The 22,232-nt window shown below is 35.7% G+C and overlaps 1 protein-coding gene across 10 annotated transcripts in view; it reads left to right on the top strand.

The window, feature by feature from the left end:
• Positions 1 to 22,232, top strand: part of LOC123525825 (multiple PDZ domain protein-like) — a 284,883-nt gene that overhangs the window by 256,029 nt on the left and 6,622 nt on the right. For 9 of the 10 annotated variants that reach the window (XM_053538242.1, XM_053538241.1, XM_053538237.1 and 6 more), the window contains 6 exons: positions 4,757 to 4,930; positions 5,443 to 5,730; positions 8,868 to 8,951; positions 9,263 to 9,604; positions 9,911 to 10,061; positions 20,356 to 20,525. In XM_053538242.1, the coding sequence (XP_053394217.1) occupies positions 4,757 to 4,930; positions 5,443 to 5,730; positions 8,868 to 8,951; positions 9,263 to 9,604; positions 9,911 to 10,061; positions 20,356 to 20,525 (1,209 nt within the window). Of the gene's footprint in view, positions 1 to 4,756; positions 4,931 to 5,442; positions 5,731 to 8,867; positions 8,952 to 9,262; positions 9,605 to 9,910; positions 10,062 to 11,937; positions 13,908 to 20,355; positions 20,526 to 22,232 lie in introns of those variants that run through there. The other variant, XM_053538239.1, reaches the window with a different exon arrangement.

The raw sequence follows: 22,232 nt of genomic DNA, 5'->3' as shown, positions 1-22,232 counted from the left end.
TAGGTGTGCATCTACTACTTTGTGGCTATTCAGTAATTTGATATCTGTTTTATAATTTTTAGCTCACCTGAGCAATGCTCAGGTGAGTTTTTCTGATCACTCGATGTCCGGCGTCCGTCGTCTGTCTGTCTGTCTGTCGTCTGTCGTCTGTCAACATTTAGCTTGTGTATTATGCGATAGAGGCTGTATTTTTCAATTAATCTTCATGAATATTGGTCAGAATGATAACCTTGATGAAATCTAGGCCGAGTTCGAAAATGGGTCATCTCGGGTCAAAAACTAGGTCACTAGGTCAAATCAAAGAAAAACCTTGTGTATGCGATAGAGGCTGTATTTTTCAGTTAATCTTCATGAATGTTGGTCAGAATGATAACCTTGATGAAATCTAGGCCCAGTTCGAAAATGGGTCGTCTCGGGTCAAAAAGTAGGTCACTAGGTCAAATCAAAGAAAAACCTTGTGTATGCGATAGAGGCTGTATTTTTCAATTAAATCTCATGAATATTGGTCAGAATGATAACCTTGATGAAATCTAGGCCGAGTTCGAAAATGGGTCATCTCGGGTCAAAAACTAGGTCACTAGGTCAAATCAAAGAAAAACCTTGTGTATGCGATAGAGGCTGTATTTTTCAATTATTCTTCATGATTATTGGTCAGAATAATAACCGTGATGAAATCTAGGCCGAGTTCGAAAATGGGTCATCTCGGGTCAAAAACTAGGTCACTAGATCAAATCAAAGAAAAACTTTGTGTATGTGATAGAGGCTGTATTTTTCAATTGATCTTCATGAAAATTAGTCAGAATGATTGCCTTGATGAAATCTAGACCAAGTTTGAAAATGGGTCATCTCAGTTCAAAAACTAGGTCACTAGGTCAAATCAAAGAAAAACCTTGTGTATGCGATAGAGGCTGTATTTTTCAATTGATCTTCATGAATTTTGTACAAAATGATTACCTTGATAAAATCTAGGTCGAGTTCGAAAATGGGTCATCTGGGGTCAAAAACTAGGTCACTAGGTCAAATCAAGGAAAAACCTTGTGTATGCGATAGAGGCTGTATTTTTCAACTGATCTTCATGAAATTTAGCCAGAATGATTACCTTGATAAAATCTAGGACAAGTTCGAAAATGGGTCATCTGGGGTCAAAAACTAGGTCACTAGGTCAAATCAAAGAAAAACATCGTGTATGCAATAGAGGATGTAGTTTTCAATTGATCTTCATGAAATTTGGTCAGAATGATTGCCATGATGAAATCTAGGTCGAGTTTGAATATGTGTTATCTGAGGTCAAAAACTAGGTCACTAGGTCAAATTAAAGAAAAATCTTGTGTATGTGATAGAGGCTGTATTTTTCAACTGATCTTCATGAGTTTTGGTCAGAATGATTGCCTTGATAAAATCTAGGTCAAGTTTGAACATGGGTCATCTAGGGTCAAAAACTAGGTCATATCTAAGAAAATGCTTGTTTTATCGCAAGAGGCCAATTTGTTGGTCCAGTCTTAATGAAAATTGGTCAGAATATTTGTTTCCATGAAATCACTAGGTCAAACATGTTTTACACTGTTATGGTGTGTTTCTTAGGTGAGCGACCTAGGGCCATCTTGGCCCTCTTGTTACATTCATTTTTCATATATTCGTTGCTGTAAATTGCTGTTTATTCATGCTTGTAACTGCTGCAATATGGCTGTTCAGTTATGAGATAAGCATTTGTTTTACATTTTTACTCTCATTTTCCATATGTTAAGTAAAAATCAATGACACGGTGGGTGATACCATCTGATTGTTCCAGATTTAACTGTTTCCACTGACTTGTAAAGGGAATATGAATTACGCCCACAATGCAGTTCTTTGATATTTGCTAATGGGTTTTCCAGAGAAATCAGGTGATCTGTGATAGCTGTGATTTGATGAGATAAGAGGTTTAAAAAATGAATTGCATTTTGTGTTTCAAAGAAACTCTGAACTTCATAAGAGGTTTTGCTTCTTTTACATGCAAGGTTTATTATTACAATAATTAACTAAATTCAAATTTATATGTAAAGACTCATCTTGGGAGAATCTTTTCTTATTCATTGGTGGTTTTAATTCACAGGTGGTCTTGATTTACAGTTAATCTTTACTAACATGTGGTCATTGATTATGGGTGTCCTCATTCACATGTGGTCATTGATTACAGGTGTCTTTATTCACATGTGGTCATTGATTACGTATGTCATCATTCACATGTGGTCATTGCTTATGGGTGTCTTTATTAGTCCCCTTCTGGTTGAAAACCAGTTTTGGGGACTATAGGAATGCTCTTTTCCGTCCGTATGTGGTCATTGCTTAGGGGTGTCTTTATTCACATGTGGTCATTGCTTACCGGTGTCTTTATTCACATGTTGTCATTGATTATGGGTGTCTTTATTCACATGTGGTCATTGCTTAGGGGTGTCTTTATTCACATGTGGTCATTGCTTACATGTGTCTTTATTCACATGTGGTCATTGCTTATGGGTGTCTTTATTCACATGTGGTCATTGCTTAGGGGTGTCTTTATTCACATGTGGTCATTGCTTACATGTGTCTTTATTCACATGTGGTCATTGATTATGGGTGTCTTTATTCACATGTGGTCATTGCTTATGGGTGTCTTTATACACATGTGGTCATTGCTTACCGGTATCTTTATTCACATGTGGTCATTGATTATGGGTGTCTTTATTCACATGTGGTCATTGCTTAGGGGTGTCTTTATCCACATGTGGTCATTGCTTACATGTGTCTTTATTCACATGTGGTTCATTGCTTATGGGTGTCTTTTTTCACATGTGTTCATTGCTTATGGGTGTCTTTATTCTTATGTGGTCATTGCTAAGGGTGTCTTTACTCACATGTGGTCATTGCTTATTGGTGTCTTTATTCACATGTGGTCATTACTTACGGGTGTCTTTATTCACATGTGGTCATTACTTACGGGTGTCTTTACTCACATGTGGTCATTGCTTACTGGTGTCTTTATTCACATGTGGTCATTGATTATGGGTGTCTTTATTCACATGTGGTCATTGTTTAGGGGTGTCGTTATTTACATGTGGTCATTGCTTACATGTGTCTTTATTCACATGTGGTCATTGCTTATGGGTGTCTTTTTTCACATGTGGTCATTGCTTACGGGTGTCTTTATTCTTATGTGGTCATTGCTAAGGGTGTCTTTACTCACATGTGGTCATTGCTTATGGGTGTCTTTATTCACATGTGGTCATTACTTATGGGTGTCTTTACTCACATGTGTTCATTGCTTATGGGTGTCTTTACTCACATGCAGTCTTTGCTTACGGGTGTCTTCATTCACATGTGGTCATTGCTTACGGATGTCTTTATTCACATGTGGTCATTGCTTACAGGTGTCTTTATTCACATGTAGTCATTGCTTGCAGGTGTCTTTATTCACATGTGGTCATTGCTTACAGGTGTCTTTATTTACATGTGGTCACTGCTTACAAAAATGTCTTTATTCACACGTGGTCATTATTTACAGATGTCTTTATTCAGAGAAGGTGTTTATTCACAGGGGGTCTTTACTTACGGGCTAAAGAATACTGTACATGTATTAAATCTGAATTGAATTCAGTTGTAAGTAATTAGAATCAGGTGGGAGAATAATCTTTAGTGCTTTGGCAGATATCATATTCTGCCCTGACCTGAAAAAGAAACAGCAGTTCGTAAGTGGATTTTTCTTAAATTGCTTCTTTATTTTACAAATTCCAAGTATATGCTATTGGGTGTACATTATTCTATAAGACTCGAGGAGTGATAGTAAGAACTATAAATGGAATTTTGAAAGTATCTTTAACCATTTCAGTTTTATGCTTGCTAAGATATTCTGGAAGTTTTGTATAGAACCAGAGACAAGTACCATATTAAGTCAAAATTGTACATTTTCAAAATTACATTGGCTAAAAATGGTTGATATTTATGAGGTAAAAGCAGTTTCAAATGATAAATACAAAGTAATTAAGATATTGTTTCATATTACCAACCTTGGAGTTCTTTATAATACGGTATAGTACGTAAACTATAGTATTGTCATATATTAATCAAGGAAAAGTCTAGGTACGGAGAGTTGAAACAAACATTTTGTATTTTTGTCTATATCTTGCGTGTCTTTTCCTACTAAAGTTCTAAAGAGATGTAAGGAGATTTTGTACAAAATAGTCTGCTTGGCTACTGGTTAGATTTTTGCATGCCAAAAGATGCCAAAAGATGAAATTTATATGATCAATATGTCTGTAAATTCTCGCCAGTATCAGTTTGCTTACTTAATAGTGCAGTAAAACCTCTGTTTATGATATTTCTGAAAAGTCTACATTGCTGTAAATTGGATACTATTCACGATGGTTTTATTTTGGCTAAATGTGAATAATGACACTCAAAATTCAAAATATTTGTGAATATTGATCTAGATGAAGTCCTAAAACACAGACGCACAAACTTCTTAAATTGTTAATAGGTAACCATGAAATCACTAAATAAAGCCTTTGCGTAAGTCACCCAATCTACTTAACCTTTTTCATTAGAAAAAATTTGAAGTATATTAATCTTTTCAGAACAACAACCTCTTTACAGAAACACATATTTTCCTTCCCAATGGTGTTTGCTGTAGGAAGGTGATACTGTAAATGTTTATAGAAAAAGGCCACTATATGTAGTTGTGTGTGACCATGAATTTTTCATGCTGCTGTACCTTTATTCATTCTGACACTTCTGTTTTCAGGGTCCAAGTGGTTTAGGATTTGCCATTGTTGAAGAGAATAGAGAAGGTAGACAGGGGATATATGTGCGGAGTATTACATTTGGGGGCGTGGCGGACAGGGACACAAGACTGTCTGTGGGGGATCAGATTCTGGAGGTTCAAGACAAGTCACTGCAAGACGTTCATTATGATAAGGTACAGAATAGAAAAAGGAACGATTATCTCAAAAATATTGGCTAACAATATAGCTTATTTTTTTTGATGAATTGACTAAATGGCTGGCAACAAAGATGCACAGTTTTGAATGGCAAAGTTTACTTTTGCACTGGTTGCAATAGCAGTAATTCTTATAAGATCAAACAAATATACTGTAGTGAGGGTTCTACTGTTGCTGAATAACTAGTAACCTTGACCATTTGTTGTCAGTAAGATACCAAGTTAGTGTTGTGTATTGTTTAATAATAACATAATGACAAGTACCTATCTTGTATAGTTCGAAGTCTTTTTACGAGGGCTCAGAGCGAAACTAGTCTGTCTGCTTCTGTTTCTATATACACTTAGACTAGTTTTGCTCTGAGCCCTCAAATTTAGTTGCTCTCTTGTTCTTAACTGACCCTTATAGATGCTGTAGTATAGATATTGGCAGAAAATTAAAGGTGATGTATTCACTGTCAGTAGATTTATACAAACTAATTAAACTTTTGCAGGCAATAGATATTCTACGCAACAGTCAGGGAACAGTGAGGTTAAAAGTAAGAAAATGTAATGCTGATGGCTCACAATATGCTCAAAATAATGTACAAGGGCAGGTCAGTCTGCCTAACCCACCAGGTGAATCATCAACAGATGCAGCATCACCCAATCAGGTGTCAGAGGCTGGGTCACATGACCCACTGACATGTCCCATCATTCCAGGCCAGGAAATGGCCATCACCATAGAGAAAGGAAGGACTGGATTGGGCCTTAGCATTGTAGGAGGAGCCGATACACTGCTGGTAAGATGATTTGAATTGCCATAACTGAGTTTATAGGATTGTACTAGCCACAGAGCAAGGTTACAAGATTGCATGTGATCTTTTTTTGGTTGATGACAGTACTTCTCCTTAACATGCTGTGGCCCTTAAGCTTTCTTTATATATAGAGTGACATTTTTTAACTTTTTTTTCTGTTTTCATTCATGATTTCTCTATCACATTAGTTGTTTTATCCTAAAGTACCGAATTTTTGTAAAGTATATTATTTGTTTATTTATCTTGGATAGAATTTCATTGAATTTGAAGGCTTAATATATCCATTGAATCGGTTTCAATCATTATACATGAAACAAATCAAAATTTTAGGGAGCAGATGTTATATATCTAGCAATGATGTATTTAAAGGCATTTTAGGCGAAAAGTAATTATGTCTCCCACCACACAGTGGTGTGGGAGACATATTGATCTACTCCAGTCTGTGTGTGTGTGTGTGTCACAAAGCTTGTCGGCACTCTAAGTCGAACATTTCTCATCCGATTTTCACCAAACTTCAACAAAATGTGTTTGACCATAAGACCTCAGCCAAATTCGATAACTAGCCAAATCGGTCCAGGCGTCTTGGAGTTATGGCCCTTGAATTACCAAAAATCGGCCTTTTTACTCTTGTCCGCACTCTAATTCAAACATTTCTCATCCAATCTTCACCAAACTTCAACAAAATGTGTTTGACCATGAGACCTCTGCCAAGTTTGATAACTAGCCAAATCGGTCAAGGCATTTTGGAGTGACGGCCCTTGAATTATCGAAAAATAGGCCTTTTTACTCTTGTCCGCACTCTAAGTCGAACATTTCTCATGGGATCTTCACCAAACTTGAACAAAATGTGTTTGACCATGAGATCTCGGCCAAGTTTGATAACTAGCCAAATAGGTCTAGGCATTTTGGAGTTAGGGCCCTTGAATTACCGAAAAATCTGCCTTTTTACTCTTGTCCGCTCTCTAAGTCGAAAATTTCTCATCCGATCTTCACCAAACTTGAACAAAATGTGTTTGGCCATAAGACCTTAGCCATGTTCGATAACTAGCCAAATCGGCCCAGGCACTTTTGATTTATTAGCCCTTGAATTACTGATTGAATCCACTCATCCAGACCATCTAATTGGATCCACTTGTCTAAGCCATCTAGAGACACTAGACATTTTTCATAGGGGCAGTTGTGGGAGACATGCGCTTTTCTCAGAAGCATCTCTAGTTTCTCTCAAAAATCCATAAACATTGAGTACTCTGAAAGTGACTAGTGGTACAAACTTATTGAAATAAGATTTTTGCAAAATGTTCTTATAAATGACAAAAAAATATTGTGCAGAAGGTAGTAAACTGTTGCAATGCTTTTGACATATTGCAGAAAAATTACATTCTTCTTGCATTTTTACCAATATTTGACTTTCATTTTCACCCACTTAATCATTGTACCCCCCGACAACAAAGTTGTAAAGGGGGGGGGGGGGGTATACTGGTTTCAGGTTGTCTGTCTGTCCGTAGACGCAATCTTGTGCGCACCATCTCTCCTTATCCCCTTGACAGAATTTAATGAAACTTCACACAAGTGATCAGTACCAACAGTAGTTGTGCATGGGGCATGTTAGGTTCTTTTAGAAAAAAAATTTGCAGAGTTATGGAACTTGTTTTTTGTTACTATACTATATACATAGACACAGTCTTGTGCGCACCATCCTCCTCATCCCTTCACACAATTAATGAAACTTCACACAAGTGATCAGTACCAACAGTAGTTGTGCATGGTATGTTAGGTTCTTTTAGAAAAAATTGCAGAGTTATGGACTTTGTTTTTTTGTTACTATTCTATATACATAGACACAATCTTGTGCGCACCATCTCTCCTCATCCCCTTGACAAATTAATGAAATTCACACAAGTGATCAGTAACAACAGTAGTTGTGCATGGGGCATGTTAGATTATTTCAGAAAGAAAATTTGCAGAGTTATGGGACTTTGTTTTTTTTGTTACTATATATATACATAGACACAATCTTGTGCGCACCATCTCTCCTCATCCCCTTGACAGAATTTAATGAAACTTCACACAAGTGATCAGTACCAACAGTAGTTGTGCATGGGGCATGTTAGGTTCTTTTAGAAAAAAAATTTGCAGAGTTATGGAACTTTGTTTTTTTGTTACTATACTATATACATAGACACAGTCTTGTGCGCACCATCTCTCCTCATCCCCTTCACACAATTTAATGAAACTTCACACAAGTGATCAGTACCAACAGTAGTTGTGCATGGGGTATGTTAGGTTCTTTTAGAAAAAAAATTGCAGAGTTATGGGACTTTGTTTTTTTGTTACTATTCTATATACATAGACACAATCTTGTGCGCACCATCTCTCCTCATCCCCTTGACAAAATTTAATGAAACTTCACACAAGTGATCAGTAACAACAGTAGTTGTGCATGGGGCATGTTAGATTATTTCAGAAAGAAAATTTGCAGAGTTATGGGACTTTGTTTTTTTTGTTACTATATATATACATAGACACAATCTTGTGCGCACCATCTCTCCTCATCCCCTTGACACAATTTAATGAAACTTCACACAAGTGATCAGTAACAACAGTAGTTGTGCATGGGGCATGTTAGGTTCTTTCAGCGACAAAAATTGCAGAGTTATGGGACTTTGTTTCTTGTTAACATACTATGTACATACAGTCTGCATATGCAATCTTATGCATGCCTAATCTACCAAACCCTTGCACACAATTTCATGAAACTTCACACAAGTGATCAGTACCAACCCTAGTTGTGCATGGTGCATGTTACATTCTTTTAGATAAATATTTTGCATAGTTATGGGACTTTGTTTTTTGTTACTATACTGTATACATACAGTCCACATAATTACGCAATCTGGTGTGCGTCAAATTGCAATGTACTGTGTCAGTGCATGCGGGGAGTACATTCATCACCTTTAGTGATAGCTCTAGTTTTTCATTGTCATATAATTATGCATTCTATGCCAAACTTGGTAAAACACTTCGCTCAGACTGTGGGCAAGTAGCTTTAAGGAATATTTCATTGCATATTAACATAGCTTTTTCAGGATCAGTCTTTAAATGCAGTGATTATATATTTTAAGGGAGCAATTATTATACATGAAGTATATGAAGATGGAGCGGCAGCTAGGGATGGCAGATTGTGGGCTGGTGATCAGGTTCTAGAGGTATATAACCATTATTTTTCCATAAAGCATAATTTTCGCTCTGTCATAAACAGGTGATCACAAAAAAACTTCACTAATAATTACTGGTAGCCATTATCCTGAAGTTGTTGGAATTGCTTCCACCTTGGGTATAGACCTTGTAGTGTCTCAAGTTAGCCTAAACATTTCACCAAAATTTAGCCAATTAACTAGTGTTAACCTTGAATTTCCAGTTGAGACTGTACCTGTAGGTAGAATTAAAAACCTAATTTTTTATGTTTTAAAGTTTTTAAGGTGATATTTATGACACTGAAATAATTATTTGTTGGCAGGTTAATCATGAAAATCTACGTGAAGCTACACATGACTATGCAATCCAAGTTTTACGTCAGACACCCGCTACTGTAAATATGGTCATCTTTAGAGATGATACCCACATCAAAGAAGAGGACATATATGATATATTCACTGTTGAACTGTTAAAAAAGCCAGGAAAAGGGCTAGGACTAAGTATTGTTGGAAAGCGTAACGATGTTGGTGTATACATATCAGATATAGTGAAGGGAGGTGCTGCAGAGGCAGACGGGAGACTGATGCAGGGCGATCAGATCCTTGCTGTTAACTCGGAAGATATGAGAAATGCAACCCAGGAATATGCAGCTGCTGTACTCAAAGTAAGGCTGCTCTGTTTCCAGAAGTAACAAGCTTATCATGCTATTCATTAAAATGCAAATTAACACAAGACCAAAATAATAGACCATACGTTTTGGGTAAAATTGTCCAAAATTAGCTGGTACCAGTATGTTCCAGGATAGGGTATCTTGGAACAGATTCTTTCAGGGAAACTTATGCTAATCTCAACAGATATGAGAATATTATTTTACTTTCTTAAGTTAAGCAGTTGTTGAATTGATACATTCTTTTTCATAGATTCCTTTCTAAGCTGAAAAATGATGAAAGATGATTCCTTCATTTTTCAGACTACAATGGGTAAAGTGACTTTGAATGTTGGTAGACTGAAAGCAGGGTCAAGGACGTCATCGAGAAAAAATTCCAATGGTGTTGGAGGAGGGTTACGCAAATCTGAATCCACTGCAAGCAATAAATCAAAAGGTGGCAGACACTCAAAAAGTAAGAATCTTTGTTGTCATGAAGTAGTTCTTGAAAGAAGTGAATAGCTTCACAGTTATGTAAAATGGTAATGAATAGTTGCTCTGTAGTCTTTAATTATATAGGAAAAAGTATATAAAAACCATCTTGGCAGTCCATCTGGGCATCTGTGGATAAGATGTAGTCACAGTCTTCTGGATCCAAAATTATGAAACTGAGTTTGGAGACCAGTCTCAAAATGCAGCCTTGCCATTGGTCAATTTCAAATTTATGCTCATAAACAACCAATCAGAGGCAGGTCTCAAAACCCAGTTTTATATCCTTGGTGACCAGATCTGTTGTCCCTTACTGCTATTAGTTTCTGCTTAACTGTTAATGCAAAGCCAGCTTATGGAATACAGAATCTTGTATGGCAGACTGAAATAATATATGGAGCTGCACATTGGGTCATTCTCCATAATAAGTTAGCTAGAAAGTCCTCAAACCGACAAACATTATTTTATAATTTTATCACTTTGTTCTGCAGAATTCAGATCAGAAATATCTTTTTTTCATATCAGTCATTGGACAAGGTAATTTATGAAGTGGAGCCAAAAACAAATTTGTACTGTAATCATTTTGTCAGCAGATTCTTCCCATTTCTTTTTTAACATCAATATTTTGACACTTGTAAGATATTTCCCTGTTGGAATATGAAAACCAATTGATTTTGATTCAGTGTGAAATTGCATATGAAAAAATGACACATTTGGGAATCTTATGATAGCAAACAATGTGATGAAAATCAGATTGGTTTTATTTTATTGTCCACACACTCACTTGCATGGCAATTTGGTGCATGTATCACACACCAGATTATTTCTGTAAACAATAACTTAAGCGATAAGCAAAACAAGTGATGATGGTGATAAAACAGCTTTTGAGTTGGCAACAATTTACACAATAGAAAATTGATATTTTCCCTATTATTGCCAACACTTTAGAAGAGAAATATCTGCAAACATTTTTTGCATACTGTTTTCTCTAATTTTTATGGCAATGTCAAAAAATTAGTCATACCCTTCAGAATTAACATTCTGGCATAGACTGCCCTGTATGTTGCCATAGCAACTACTGGATTAGAACTTCTTAGATGATCATTTCAGCAGAAGCTTAATTCTGATACATGGGACATTCAGTGTGTAATGAACCATTTATTATACCAGTTGTCTTCTGATTATTTCTGCAACATTACCACTGCATATTGAGCCGCGCCATGAGAAAACCAACATAGTGGGTTTGAGACCAGCATGGATCCAGACCAGCCTGCGCATCCGCGCAGTCTGGTCAGGCTCCATGCTGTTCGCTTTTAAAGCCTATTGGAATTGGAGAAACTGTTAGCGAACAGCATGGATCCTGACCAGACTGCACGGATGCGCAGGCTGGTCTGGATCCATGCTGGTCGCACACCCACTATGTTGGTTTTCCCATGGCACGGCTCATATATATTTCAGCAAGTAATTGTTTGCTATCACCTAGCAACAATAGAATGTCTGTAAATCCTGTCTGACAGTATGGCATTATATGTCCCCAGTGTAGCCTCATAAAACTCGGATATATTAATCTTTTCAAAGTAGATTTTTTGTGGGGGAGGGTTGAGGGGCAAGTAAACAACATAAGAACATAAGAGATTAAAGTTATAGCGAATGTTGATTTGAATCATTTCTGATTTTGTGTTGAACTGTATGCAATATTTGTATTTTTAACATAAAAAACTTGCTTAAAAAATGAAAAGAATCTGTTTGTAAAGACAGAATGTGTTATAGGTCCATGCTCATGTTTTTTATGGTGCATTATTTTACTGTAGTTATAGACTGTGTAGATTAGCTGACCATGTTTTTATTTCTTGCCTATACAGGTCTTCAAAGCACTCCAAGCCAGTAAGAACTGGTCATATCTAGCAATTTAAAACTTACAAAAAAAACTTTTAACTTTGGATATTTATATAGCATATTTGTGTTTATTTTTATGTTGCTATGTTATTTGTTTATATATTTTTGTTACAGCCTGTTGTATTCTTTTGTTGAATTTTAGCTCATAGTTACATGTATTTACTAACAGATGCATTTTGATATTTAATTTTTTACAAGATTAAAAGAATGATATATCAATTACTGTACTAATATAAATTCAAAAATGTGTACCAGATATATTACTCACTTGGTTGATTTTAATATGTTGGATTCAAATTTAGAAATTTTAATTATTTGGTAAGAACAGTAACCGTTTGTGTGCACATCAGTTTTATTTGCAAGTTTTTAAAGGAAAAGAAATTTAGGAAACTGAACGTATCTCATTTTATTTGAGTATACTGGTATCGTTTTTTTAAATTTCACAAATGGAGATATTTCCAATCCTGTCAGTGGTATATGGTAGATTTTTATCCTTTTTTAACCAAAGAAGCTTGCATAGAATTATACTTTCCAGTGTTAATCATTTTATTGTTTAATATGGCTTTTTAAATTTTATTTTGTTAATGATGATATGTCAGATGGGACCATTTTTATTCTTAATTTTTTATGTAACATGATAAAATATATTGTTGTTACTGTTAACCATGTGGATAAGATTTATATCAAAGTCCTAATTTTATCCCAAAACATTGAGGTATGGTTATTAAAGCATTTAGTTATCATTACTGTTTCAGGAAACTGGTAACTTGTAATACATTGTTATATTGCACTGCATGAAATACAAATCAACAATGAATATTGATTCAAAATTAATTTTTCAGTTGCTGGCAGATGTGAAATGGTTATTTCATAGCGTTTAAAAACTACATTTTGTTGAACATTTTAAAAATAGACAGAAACTAATGTGCACCATGTTTTTTGTATGTTAAGGACAAGGAATATATTTATTTTTTTGACCTGAAACTAACCCTGTAACATTATTTTATATAATTACCAATGCTGTATACAAGTTCTATATTCTAATAGCAGTTTCCGAAGTATATTTTTGCAGTTTGTTAAGATAAATATGTTAATCTGTATTATTTATACATTTAGCTATTATGTTGCTATAAATCAACTGCTATGCATTTACCCAGAACTTTGCTTTACTGTAATCACAATGCAAACAGGAAATAAGAAATTTAAAATGATTGGGAAAACACTGTACCTATTTAATTGGTTATCAGTGAAAAGTTAATGAAGTCTTTTGTAGAAGTAGACAGACAAATAATTGTTCCATAAAAATGACAAATATTTTGATTGTTGAACTTCTCATTTTGTGAAACAAATTTGTGCATTTGTTCCTGTGTTAGAGTGGTAGGGGTTGGGAGTTTTTCATGCTGGGCACAATTGATTATGCCTTTGCGACCAGTGTAGATCTTGAGCAGACTGCACATCCATGCAGTCTGATCAAGATCTGCACTGTTTGCATTCAGTCTGTGTCTTTATAGTAAGCACCCCTTTTCTCAGTTAATGGTACAGTACAAATTGAAAGATGGACAATTCCATTGTAGAAATTTAGCATGGTTCATGTAGACCAAACTTATTGGGAGAGGTAATGTTGTTATTCACGTTTGGCAGTATATGCAAATGTGTTAATTTACTCGAAAATAATTTGTGCAGATTTTTTAATGAAATCAAGTATTGACTTTAAAATGGCTGTACATTTGTTTGAAGGCCAGACTGTGCCCTTTATAAGGATTCAGAATTTAGACTGGGTATACTCCTAGCAGTTGATTTATTTTAGCTGTATTAACCTAACAAAGAAGAAATGAACCACCATTTTAAGCAAGACATTTTTGCAATTTGAATGAAGATAGATTCTAGAAGCTAGATATGACCAGGAAGAGTTGGCTTGTATACGAGCACCTTATCGTGTAAGTGACTAGAGTACAACCCAGAATGAAATACGCTTTCATTTTATGACTACACCATAATCTTTGTCAATTTGAATTTAAAATCAGGTCTCTGGTTTTTGAAAATTATAGCTTTATGCAGAAATGTCAGAATTTGCTTTCTTTTTTGGTTCATTAATTTGTGTGAATTTTGCTTAAAGAAGCATGCAAACTTGCAATATAATATATTTTCTGTTAAGAAAATACCGTTTATCAAAGATTTTATTTAGACATTTCTTATTTGCAAAACTCAGATATTGAAATGTAATATACTTTTCAAATTGACATTGGTTTAGTTGGTCAAGATTTAAAGAAGCTTTGAAAGTTTCCTTCAAAATATAATGTGTAGATTTGTTTCACAGTATATAAAATTGCAACAGCACTCCCCATATTTACTGCTAGCCCATTGATTCATTTACCAACATTTTATTGTTTCAGTAAAAGTTCATATGCAAAACATTTTTTTAATTCCACATAGTAAAAGATGTGTGGATTTTTTCCCAGGTTTAAGGACATTCGTAGAATATAAGCTATTTGCCCCAGTCAGCAAATATTTCTGGTTCGTGACCTTCCAAAGAAATGTATAAAAATGAAGAAAACGCCTATCAAAAAAGCAAAATGTATGAAAAATTAATAAAGTTCCTATTACCACCTTTAATTGAATGGTATTGTTTAAATTGTTAAAATTTATTTTTTTTATACCAAAAAGAAAATGAGCAGAAACGTTATTACGGAAAAGATGCATCAAACAATAACTGTTAAAAGGGTATCTTTAACAATGATAGACTCAACTCAGATATAACTTTTTGACATATTAATAAGCTTCACTATGTGTTAATTTTGAAGGAAACATTTAAAGATTAAGAGCATTTTTATGAATATTGCATGATAAATAAAACTGTATGTTTTTAAAATCTGCATGTATAATTTCAAGAGAAGGCAAGGAGAAAGTGCTAATACTCAATGAAATGTTTAATGAAAAAGATAATATTTAAATGTTTTTAACTTGAAGGAGTAGGGAAAGGGTCTGGCATGGCAAGAAGCAGAAACTGTTAGATTTTAACATGGATAAAGTTTGTTCTACAGCTGCACAGACATCTACGTTGCCTTCTAGGATGACCATTTTCAGTTTATCCCAGCTATTTCCCTTCTCGGTTCAATCTTAGTGTTTGGTAAAAATTGATTTTCCTGAACCTCTACCTGTGTGTGGTGTGGAGTACTTGACAGGGTTTTTAATGGAGAGGTATCATCAAAGCAGAAAATTTAAAACTTAAGTAAGGCTCGATAGATTAAATAAGCCAAATAAATTGTAAATTTGACCTGGTATAAAATGACAGTATTTATCTGGTGAAAATATAGTTACGTGAAAGTTTTATTTCCACTGTTAAAGTTAATTCTTTTTGATAAGGCAAGTATTTAAAAAAAATTAAATCTGAGTAGCAAGACACTGTTGCTTTTAGTGCTAATAAAAAGCAACAGCGGAACTGTGAAAAAAGTGCATGTGAAAGAGTAAAACAGAATTGAACTGATTCAGATCTTTATAGTTATGTGAAATCCTTGATAAAATATAAGGAATAATTTAAGTATGACAATTGATCCTCCCAATTACTAGATCCAATGTAGGATTCATATATATCAGATAATAGATCCAATCAGTTATGTGTAATCCAAAATCAAAAGAAAGGAATAACTTCTGTCAACAGTAATATGTGTAATCTGTAATCCAAAGAAAGGATGAATTTATGTCCGACAGTTCCAATGATGTTGTCATCCTTAAGCCAGTGAAAAGATTAATTTATGCCTGACAGTCAATACATCATTTATGTGTAATTCTTAATTCATTGGAAGGATTGATTTACATCTACATGTAGTCAATCCTTAGATTTATGTGTAATGCTTTATTCAGTTTGTCCAAAAGCCGATCCTTCCAGTTATATGTAATCCTTATTCCAATGAAAGGAATTACATTATGGCCAGCAAGCAGTCCTTCCAAATATGTGTTATCTTCTATCCCAATGAAAGGATTAGATTATGTCTAACAATCAATCATCCGAATGGTGTTTAATCCTTGATCCAATGAAAGAATCAGTTATTCTCGATATTGACATTATAGGATAAATCCCGTTTTCCGGTATTAACCACCATTAAATGCCCAATCCCGCTTTTACGGTGAGGGGGGTATCGGCCATTACGCTACATGGTGGTAGTGTTTAGATTATCCTTTTTTCAAGTTTTAAACAAAGAAAATAAATAAAAATTTATTGCATATTATAATTAAACATTGTTGTAGCAAGAATATCCTCAAAGTTTACTTTATTTTTGAAATTATAGGGTCGTAGAATAGTATTTTCATTGTGAGAAAGTAAGAACTTTCCAAAATCCTTATATTCTGGCAAAAATAATCGCTAATATTGTACACTGTCTTTATATCGGTTAATCTCGCCAGCCCCTCTGACCCTATTTACGGAAATACCGGAAAACGGGATTTATCCTTATGTCGATATGGTGAATATTTGACAGTCTGTCCTTCCAATTATGTTTAATCCAATAAAATTTTTATGTCATAGTAGATATTATTTCAAAATTTAATGTCTATAAATACAATGAGGCGTAGTTATCATCCATTTTGGATAAGGCCAAATGCTGTGATTGGTTAGGTTTTAGGCTAACTTGTGTAACAAAAAGTTAAGTGCTGGTGAAAGAGTAGAACAGAAATGCTATGAGATTTGCTATGATTAGTAAGGTTTCAGGCTGCTAATTGCATATTAAAATGTTTTGCATGTAAAGTAAGTCATTTAGATAGGGGTATGTATTTTGCAGAAAGGTAGCATGCAATATGTAAATAACACTTTTTATGCCCCCGAAGGGAGGCATATAGTTTTTGAACCGTCTGTCCGTCTGTCGGTCTGTCAGTCTGTCCGCAATTTTTGTGTCCGGTCCATATCTTTGTCATCGATGGATGGATTTTCAAATAACTTGGCATGAATGTGTACCACAGTAAGACGACGTGTCGCGCGCAAGACCCAGGTCCGTAGCTCAAAGGTCAAGGTCACACTTAGACGTTAAAGGATAGTGCATTGATGGGCGTGTCCGGTCCATATCTTTGTCATCGATGGATGGATTTTCAAATAACTTGGCATGAATGTGTACCACAGTAGGACGACGTGTCGCGCGCAAGACCCAGGTCAGTAGCTCAAAGGTCAAGGTCACACTTAGAAGTTAAAGGATAGTGCATTGATGGGCGTGTCCGGTCCATATCTTTGTCATCCATGGATGGATTTTCAAATAAGTTGGCATGAATGTGTACCACAGTAAGACGACGTGTCGGGCGCAAGACCCAGGTCCGTAGCTCAAAGGTCCTAAACTCTAACATCGGCCATAACTATTCATTCAAAGTGCCATCGGGGGGCATGTGTCATCCTATGGAGACAGCTCTTGTTTTAGTTTAAGTATTACTCTGTCCTGTATTAATTTATTTTTCTAAGATTAAAAATTGCTAACTTATTGACAGTTCCTTTTTTTTTTATAATTTTGTTATGTTTCCAAGGTTGTAAGAATTTTTGTTTTGTATATTTATGTTTCCTTAATTAATATTAAAGTCAGTTTGACCTTAAATAATCATTTGACTTTTGACTCTACAGGATTTGGAGTTAGAAGCCAGTTTCTCTCGAAAAATTGAAGAAATATTACAAGTTTTTGTAGTGTCAGGAATGTGATTAAAACATAAATAAGATGGTATCCATAGCTATATTTTCTTTGATACGAAAAGTGATTTGGATATGTGTAATTATATTACAGATTGCAAGGTAGAAAGACAGACACACAATTTAGTTCCTCTTTATTGTATCTATCTCATACATGTAGTTGAACCTTCTGTGACACAGTTCCTTTTTATGCCCCTGAAGGTGGGCATATTAAAATCGCAATGTTCGTCTATGTGTGTGTCCATGTAAATTCTCTTCCGGGCTGTTACTCTGCTATCCATAAAGGGATTTTAAAATAGCTTGGCATACATGTTCACCATACTGAGACGACTTGTCATGCGCAAGACCCAGACCCCTAGCTCCAAGGTCAAGGTCACACTTAGAGGTCAAAGGTTAACAGGGCCTGTTTCGTGTCCGGTCCATAACTCTGCCATCCATAAAGGGATTTTGAAATAACTTGACACAGATGTTAACTATATTGAGAAGATGTGTTACACTAATGACCCGGGTCTCTTAGGTCATGGTCAAGGTCACAAATTGATTCATACCTAAAACTATTCTGGTATATTTTGCACAGACAACTGTAGCATTCTTGGGCATGATTCGGGGGCATTTGTCACGAACAGTAACAGCTCATGTTTTTGTTGTTGTTTTTTTTAGCTCACCTGAGCACGAAGTGCTCAAAGGTGAGCTTTAGTGATCACCCTGTGTCCGGCGTCCGTCGTCGTCCGTCGTCCGTCCGTCCGTCCGTCCGTCCGTCCGTCGTCAACAATTTGACTGTTAACACTCTAGAGGTCACATTTTTGACCCAATCTTAATGAAACTTGGTCAGAATGTTACCCTCAATAAAATCTTGGACGAGTTCGATATTGGGTCATCTGGGATCAAAAACTAGGTCATCAGGTCAAATCAAAGGAAAAGCTTGTTAACACTCTAGAGGTCACATTTTTGGCCCAATCTTAATGAAACTTGGTCAGAATGTTACCCTCAATAAAATCTTGGACGAGTTCGATATTGGATCATCTGGGATCAAAAACTAGGTCATCAGGTCAGATCAAAGGAAAAGCTTGTTAACACTCTAGAGGTCACATTTTTGGCCCAATCTTAATGAAACTTGGTCAGAATGTTACCCTCAATAAAATCTTGGACGAGTTCGATATTGGGTCATCTGGGGTCAAAAACTAGGTCATAAGGTCAAATCAACGGAAAAGCTTGTTAACACTCTAGAGGTCACAATTTTGGCCCAATCTTAATGAAACTTGGTCAGGATGTTACCCTCAATAAAATTTTGGACGAGTTGGATATTGGGTCATCTGGGTCAAAAACTAGGTCACCAGGTCAAATCAAAGGAAAAGCTTGTTAACACTCTAGAGGTCACATTTTTGGCCCAGTCTTAATGAAACTTGGTCAGAATGTTACCCTTAATAAAATCTTGGACGAGTTCGATATTTGGTTATCTGGGTTCATAAACTAGGTCACCAGGTCAAATCAAAGGAAAAGCTTGTTAACACTGTAGAAGCCGCATTTATGACTGTATCTTCATGAAACTTGGTCAGATTGTTAATATTGATGATCTTAAAGTCCAGTTTGAATCTGGGTCATGTAGGATAAAAAACTAGGTCACCAAGCCAAATCAAATGAAAAGCTAGTTTACACTGTAGAGGCCACATTTATGACCATATCTTAATGAAACTTGGGCAAAATGTTAATCTTGATGATCTATAGCTCAATTTCAAATCTGGGTTAGGTGGGGTCAAAAACTAGGTCACTAGGTCATATCAAAGGAAAAGCTTGTTAACACTCTAGAGGCCACATTTATGACTATATCTTCATGAAACTTAGTCAGAATGTTAAACTTGATGATCTTTAGGACAAATTTGAATCTGCGTCATGTCGGGTCAAAAACTAGGTCACCAGGTCAAATCAAAGGAAAAGCTAATTAACACTGTAGAGGCCACATTTATGACCATATCTTAATGAAACTTGGTCAGAATGTTAATCTTGATGATCTTTAGGTCAAGTTTAAATCTGGGTCAGATGGAGTCAAAAACTAGGTCACTAGGTCATATCAAAGGAAAAGCTTGTTAACACTCTAGAGGCCACATTTATGACTGTATCTTCATGAAACTTAGTCAGAATGTTATACTTGATGGTCTTTAGGTCAAGTTCGAATCTGGGTCATGTCGGGTCAAAAACTAGGTCACGGGGTCAAATCAAAGGAATAGCTAGTTAACACTTTAGAGGCCACATTTATGACCATATCTTAATGAAACTTGGTCAGAATGTTAATCTTGATGATCTATAGGTCAAGTTTAAATCTGGGTCAGGTGTGTTAAAAAACTAGGTCACTAGGTCAAATCAAAGAAAAAGCTTGTTAACACTCTAGAGGCCACATTTATGACTGTATCTTCTTGAAACTTAATCAGAATGTTAATCTTGGTGATCTTTAGGTCAAGTTTAAATCTGGGTCATGTGGGGGCAAAAACTAGGTCACCTGGTCAAATCAAAGGAAAAGCTAGTTAACACTTTAGAGGCTACATTTATGACCATATCTTAATGAAACTTGGTCAGAATGTTGATCTTGATGATCTTTAGGTCAATAGGTCAGGTGAGCGATACAGGGCCTTCATGGCCCTCTTGTTAAATTTTGATTTTCATGAAAAAAACACTTCTGGATGCATATTTATGATTTTCAGGTCACATGTGATATATTTATGTATTTCAGAAGGCAGTGAGGACATGAGTCACATTAGGGTGGTTGAGCTCGCCCATGATGCCAATGGGTCCCTGGGTTTGAGTATAGCTGGTGGTGTTGGTAGTTCTCTAGGGGACACTCCCATTTTGGTGGCCAATATGACCTCTGGTGGCCCTGCAGAAAGGTCAAGGAAACTTAAGGTAAGTATTTCTCAGTAGGTTGTACATATCAGTCATCAGGTTTTAAATGATCAAGAAGTAATTTTCAGCAGAAAGCACAGTTTCAGTTTTGTAATCACAGTGCTGCAGAGTTCCTTGTTAAAGATTTTTATATAAACTTGAATACTTTTTATATAAATGTGCTCTATATAGGTCAATTTTGTTAAAATTGTGTCTTGGAAAGAAATATCTGCCAGTTTAGAGATTGGGTTGTCTTTGTATATGCTCTTAACAGATCAAAAAGTAATAAGTTCTGGTTTATTTAACAAACTACTCTTTATTTAGTATGTTTTCTTTACATAGATTTCATTGTATACAATCCTTGAAATATGTGTCCTATAAATGACATTTAAACTCTCCTTTTTTAGCTCACCTGAGCACGAAGTGCTCAAAGGTGAGCTTTAGTGATCACCCTGTGTCCGGCGTCCGTCGTCGTCCGTCGTCCGTCCGTCCGTCCGTCGTCAACAATTTGACTGTTAACACTCTAGAGGTCACATTTTTGGCCCAATCTTAATGAAACTTGGTCAGAATGTTACCCTCCATAAAATCTTGGACGAGTTCGATATTGGGTCATCTGGGTTCAAAAACTAGGTCACCAGGTCAAATCAAAGGAAAAGCTTGTTAACACTCTAGAGGTCACAATTTTGACCCAATCTTAATGAAACTTGGTCAGAATGTTACCCTCCATAAAGTCTTGGATGAGTTCGATATTGGGTCATCTGGGGTTAAAAACTAGGTCACCAGGTCAAATCAAAGGAAAAGCTTGTTAACACTCTAGAGGTCACATTTTTGGCCCAATCTTAATGAAACTTGGTCAGAATTTTACCCTCCATAAAATCTTGGATGAGTTCGATATTGGGTCATCTGGGGTCAAAAACTAGGTCACTGGGTCAAATCAAAGGAAAAGCTTGTTAACACTCTAGAGGTCACAATTTTGGCCCAATCTTAATGAAACATAGTCAGAATGTTATCCTTAAAAAAGTCTTGGACGAGTTTGATATTGGGTCATCTGGGGTCAAAAACTAGGTCACCAGGTCAAATCAAAGGAAAAGCTTGTTAACACTGTAGAGGCCGCATTTATGACTATATCTTCATGAAACTTGGTCAGAATGTTAATATTGATGATCTTAAGGTCCAGTTTGAATCTGGGTCATGTAGGGTTAAAAACTAGGTCACCTGTCAAATCAAAGGAAAAGCTAGTTAACACTGTAGAGGCCACATTTATGACCATATCTAATGAAACTTGGTCAGAATGTTTATCTTGATGCTCTTTAGGTCAAGTTTAAACCTGGGTCAGCTTCGGTCAAAAACTAGGTCACTAGGTTAAATCAAAGGAAAAGCTTGTTAACAGTGTAGAGGCCACATTTATGACTATATCTTCATGAAACTTAGTCAGAATATTAAACTTGATGATCTTTAGGTCAAGTTCGAATCTGGGTCATGTTGGGTCAAGAATTAGGTCATGGGGGCAAATCAAAGGAAAAGCTTGTTAACACTCTAGAGGCCACATTTATGACTGTATCTTCATGAAACTTAGAATGTTAAACTTGATGATCTTTAGGTCAAGTTCGAATCTGGGTCATGTTGGGTCAAAAACTAGGTCACGGGGTCAAATCAAAAGAAAAGCTAGTTAATACTGTAGAGGCCACATTTATGAACATATCTTGATGAAACTTGGTCAGAATGTTA

This window comes from Mercenaria mercenaria, chromosome 3, assembly GCF_021730395.1.
Source record: "Mercenaria mercenaria strain notata chromosome 3, MADL_Memer_1, whole genome shotgun sequence".
Taxonomy (NCBI): Eukaryota; Metazoa; Mollusca; class Bivalvia; order Venerida; family Veneridae; genus Mercenaria; species Mercenaria mercenaria.
The sequence above is the reverse complement of the archived record's forward strand: the minus strand, read 5'-3'. Positions and strand labels throughout refer to the sequence as shown.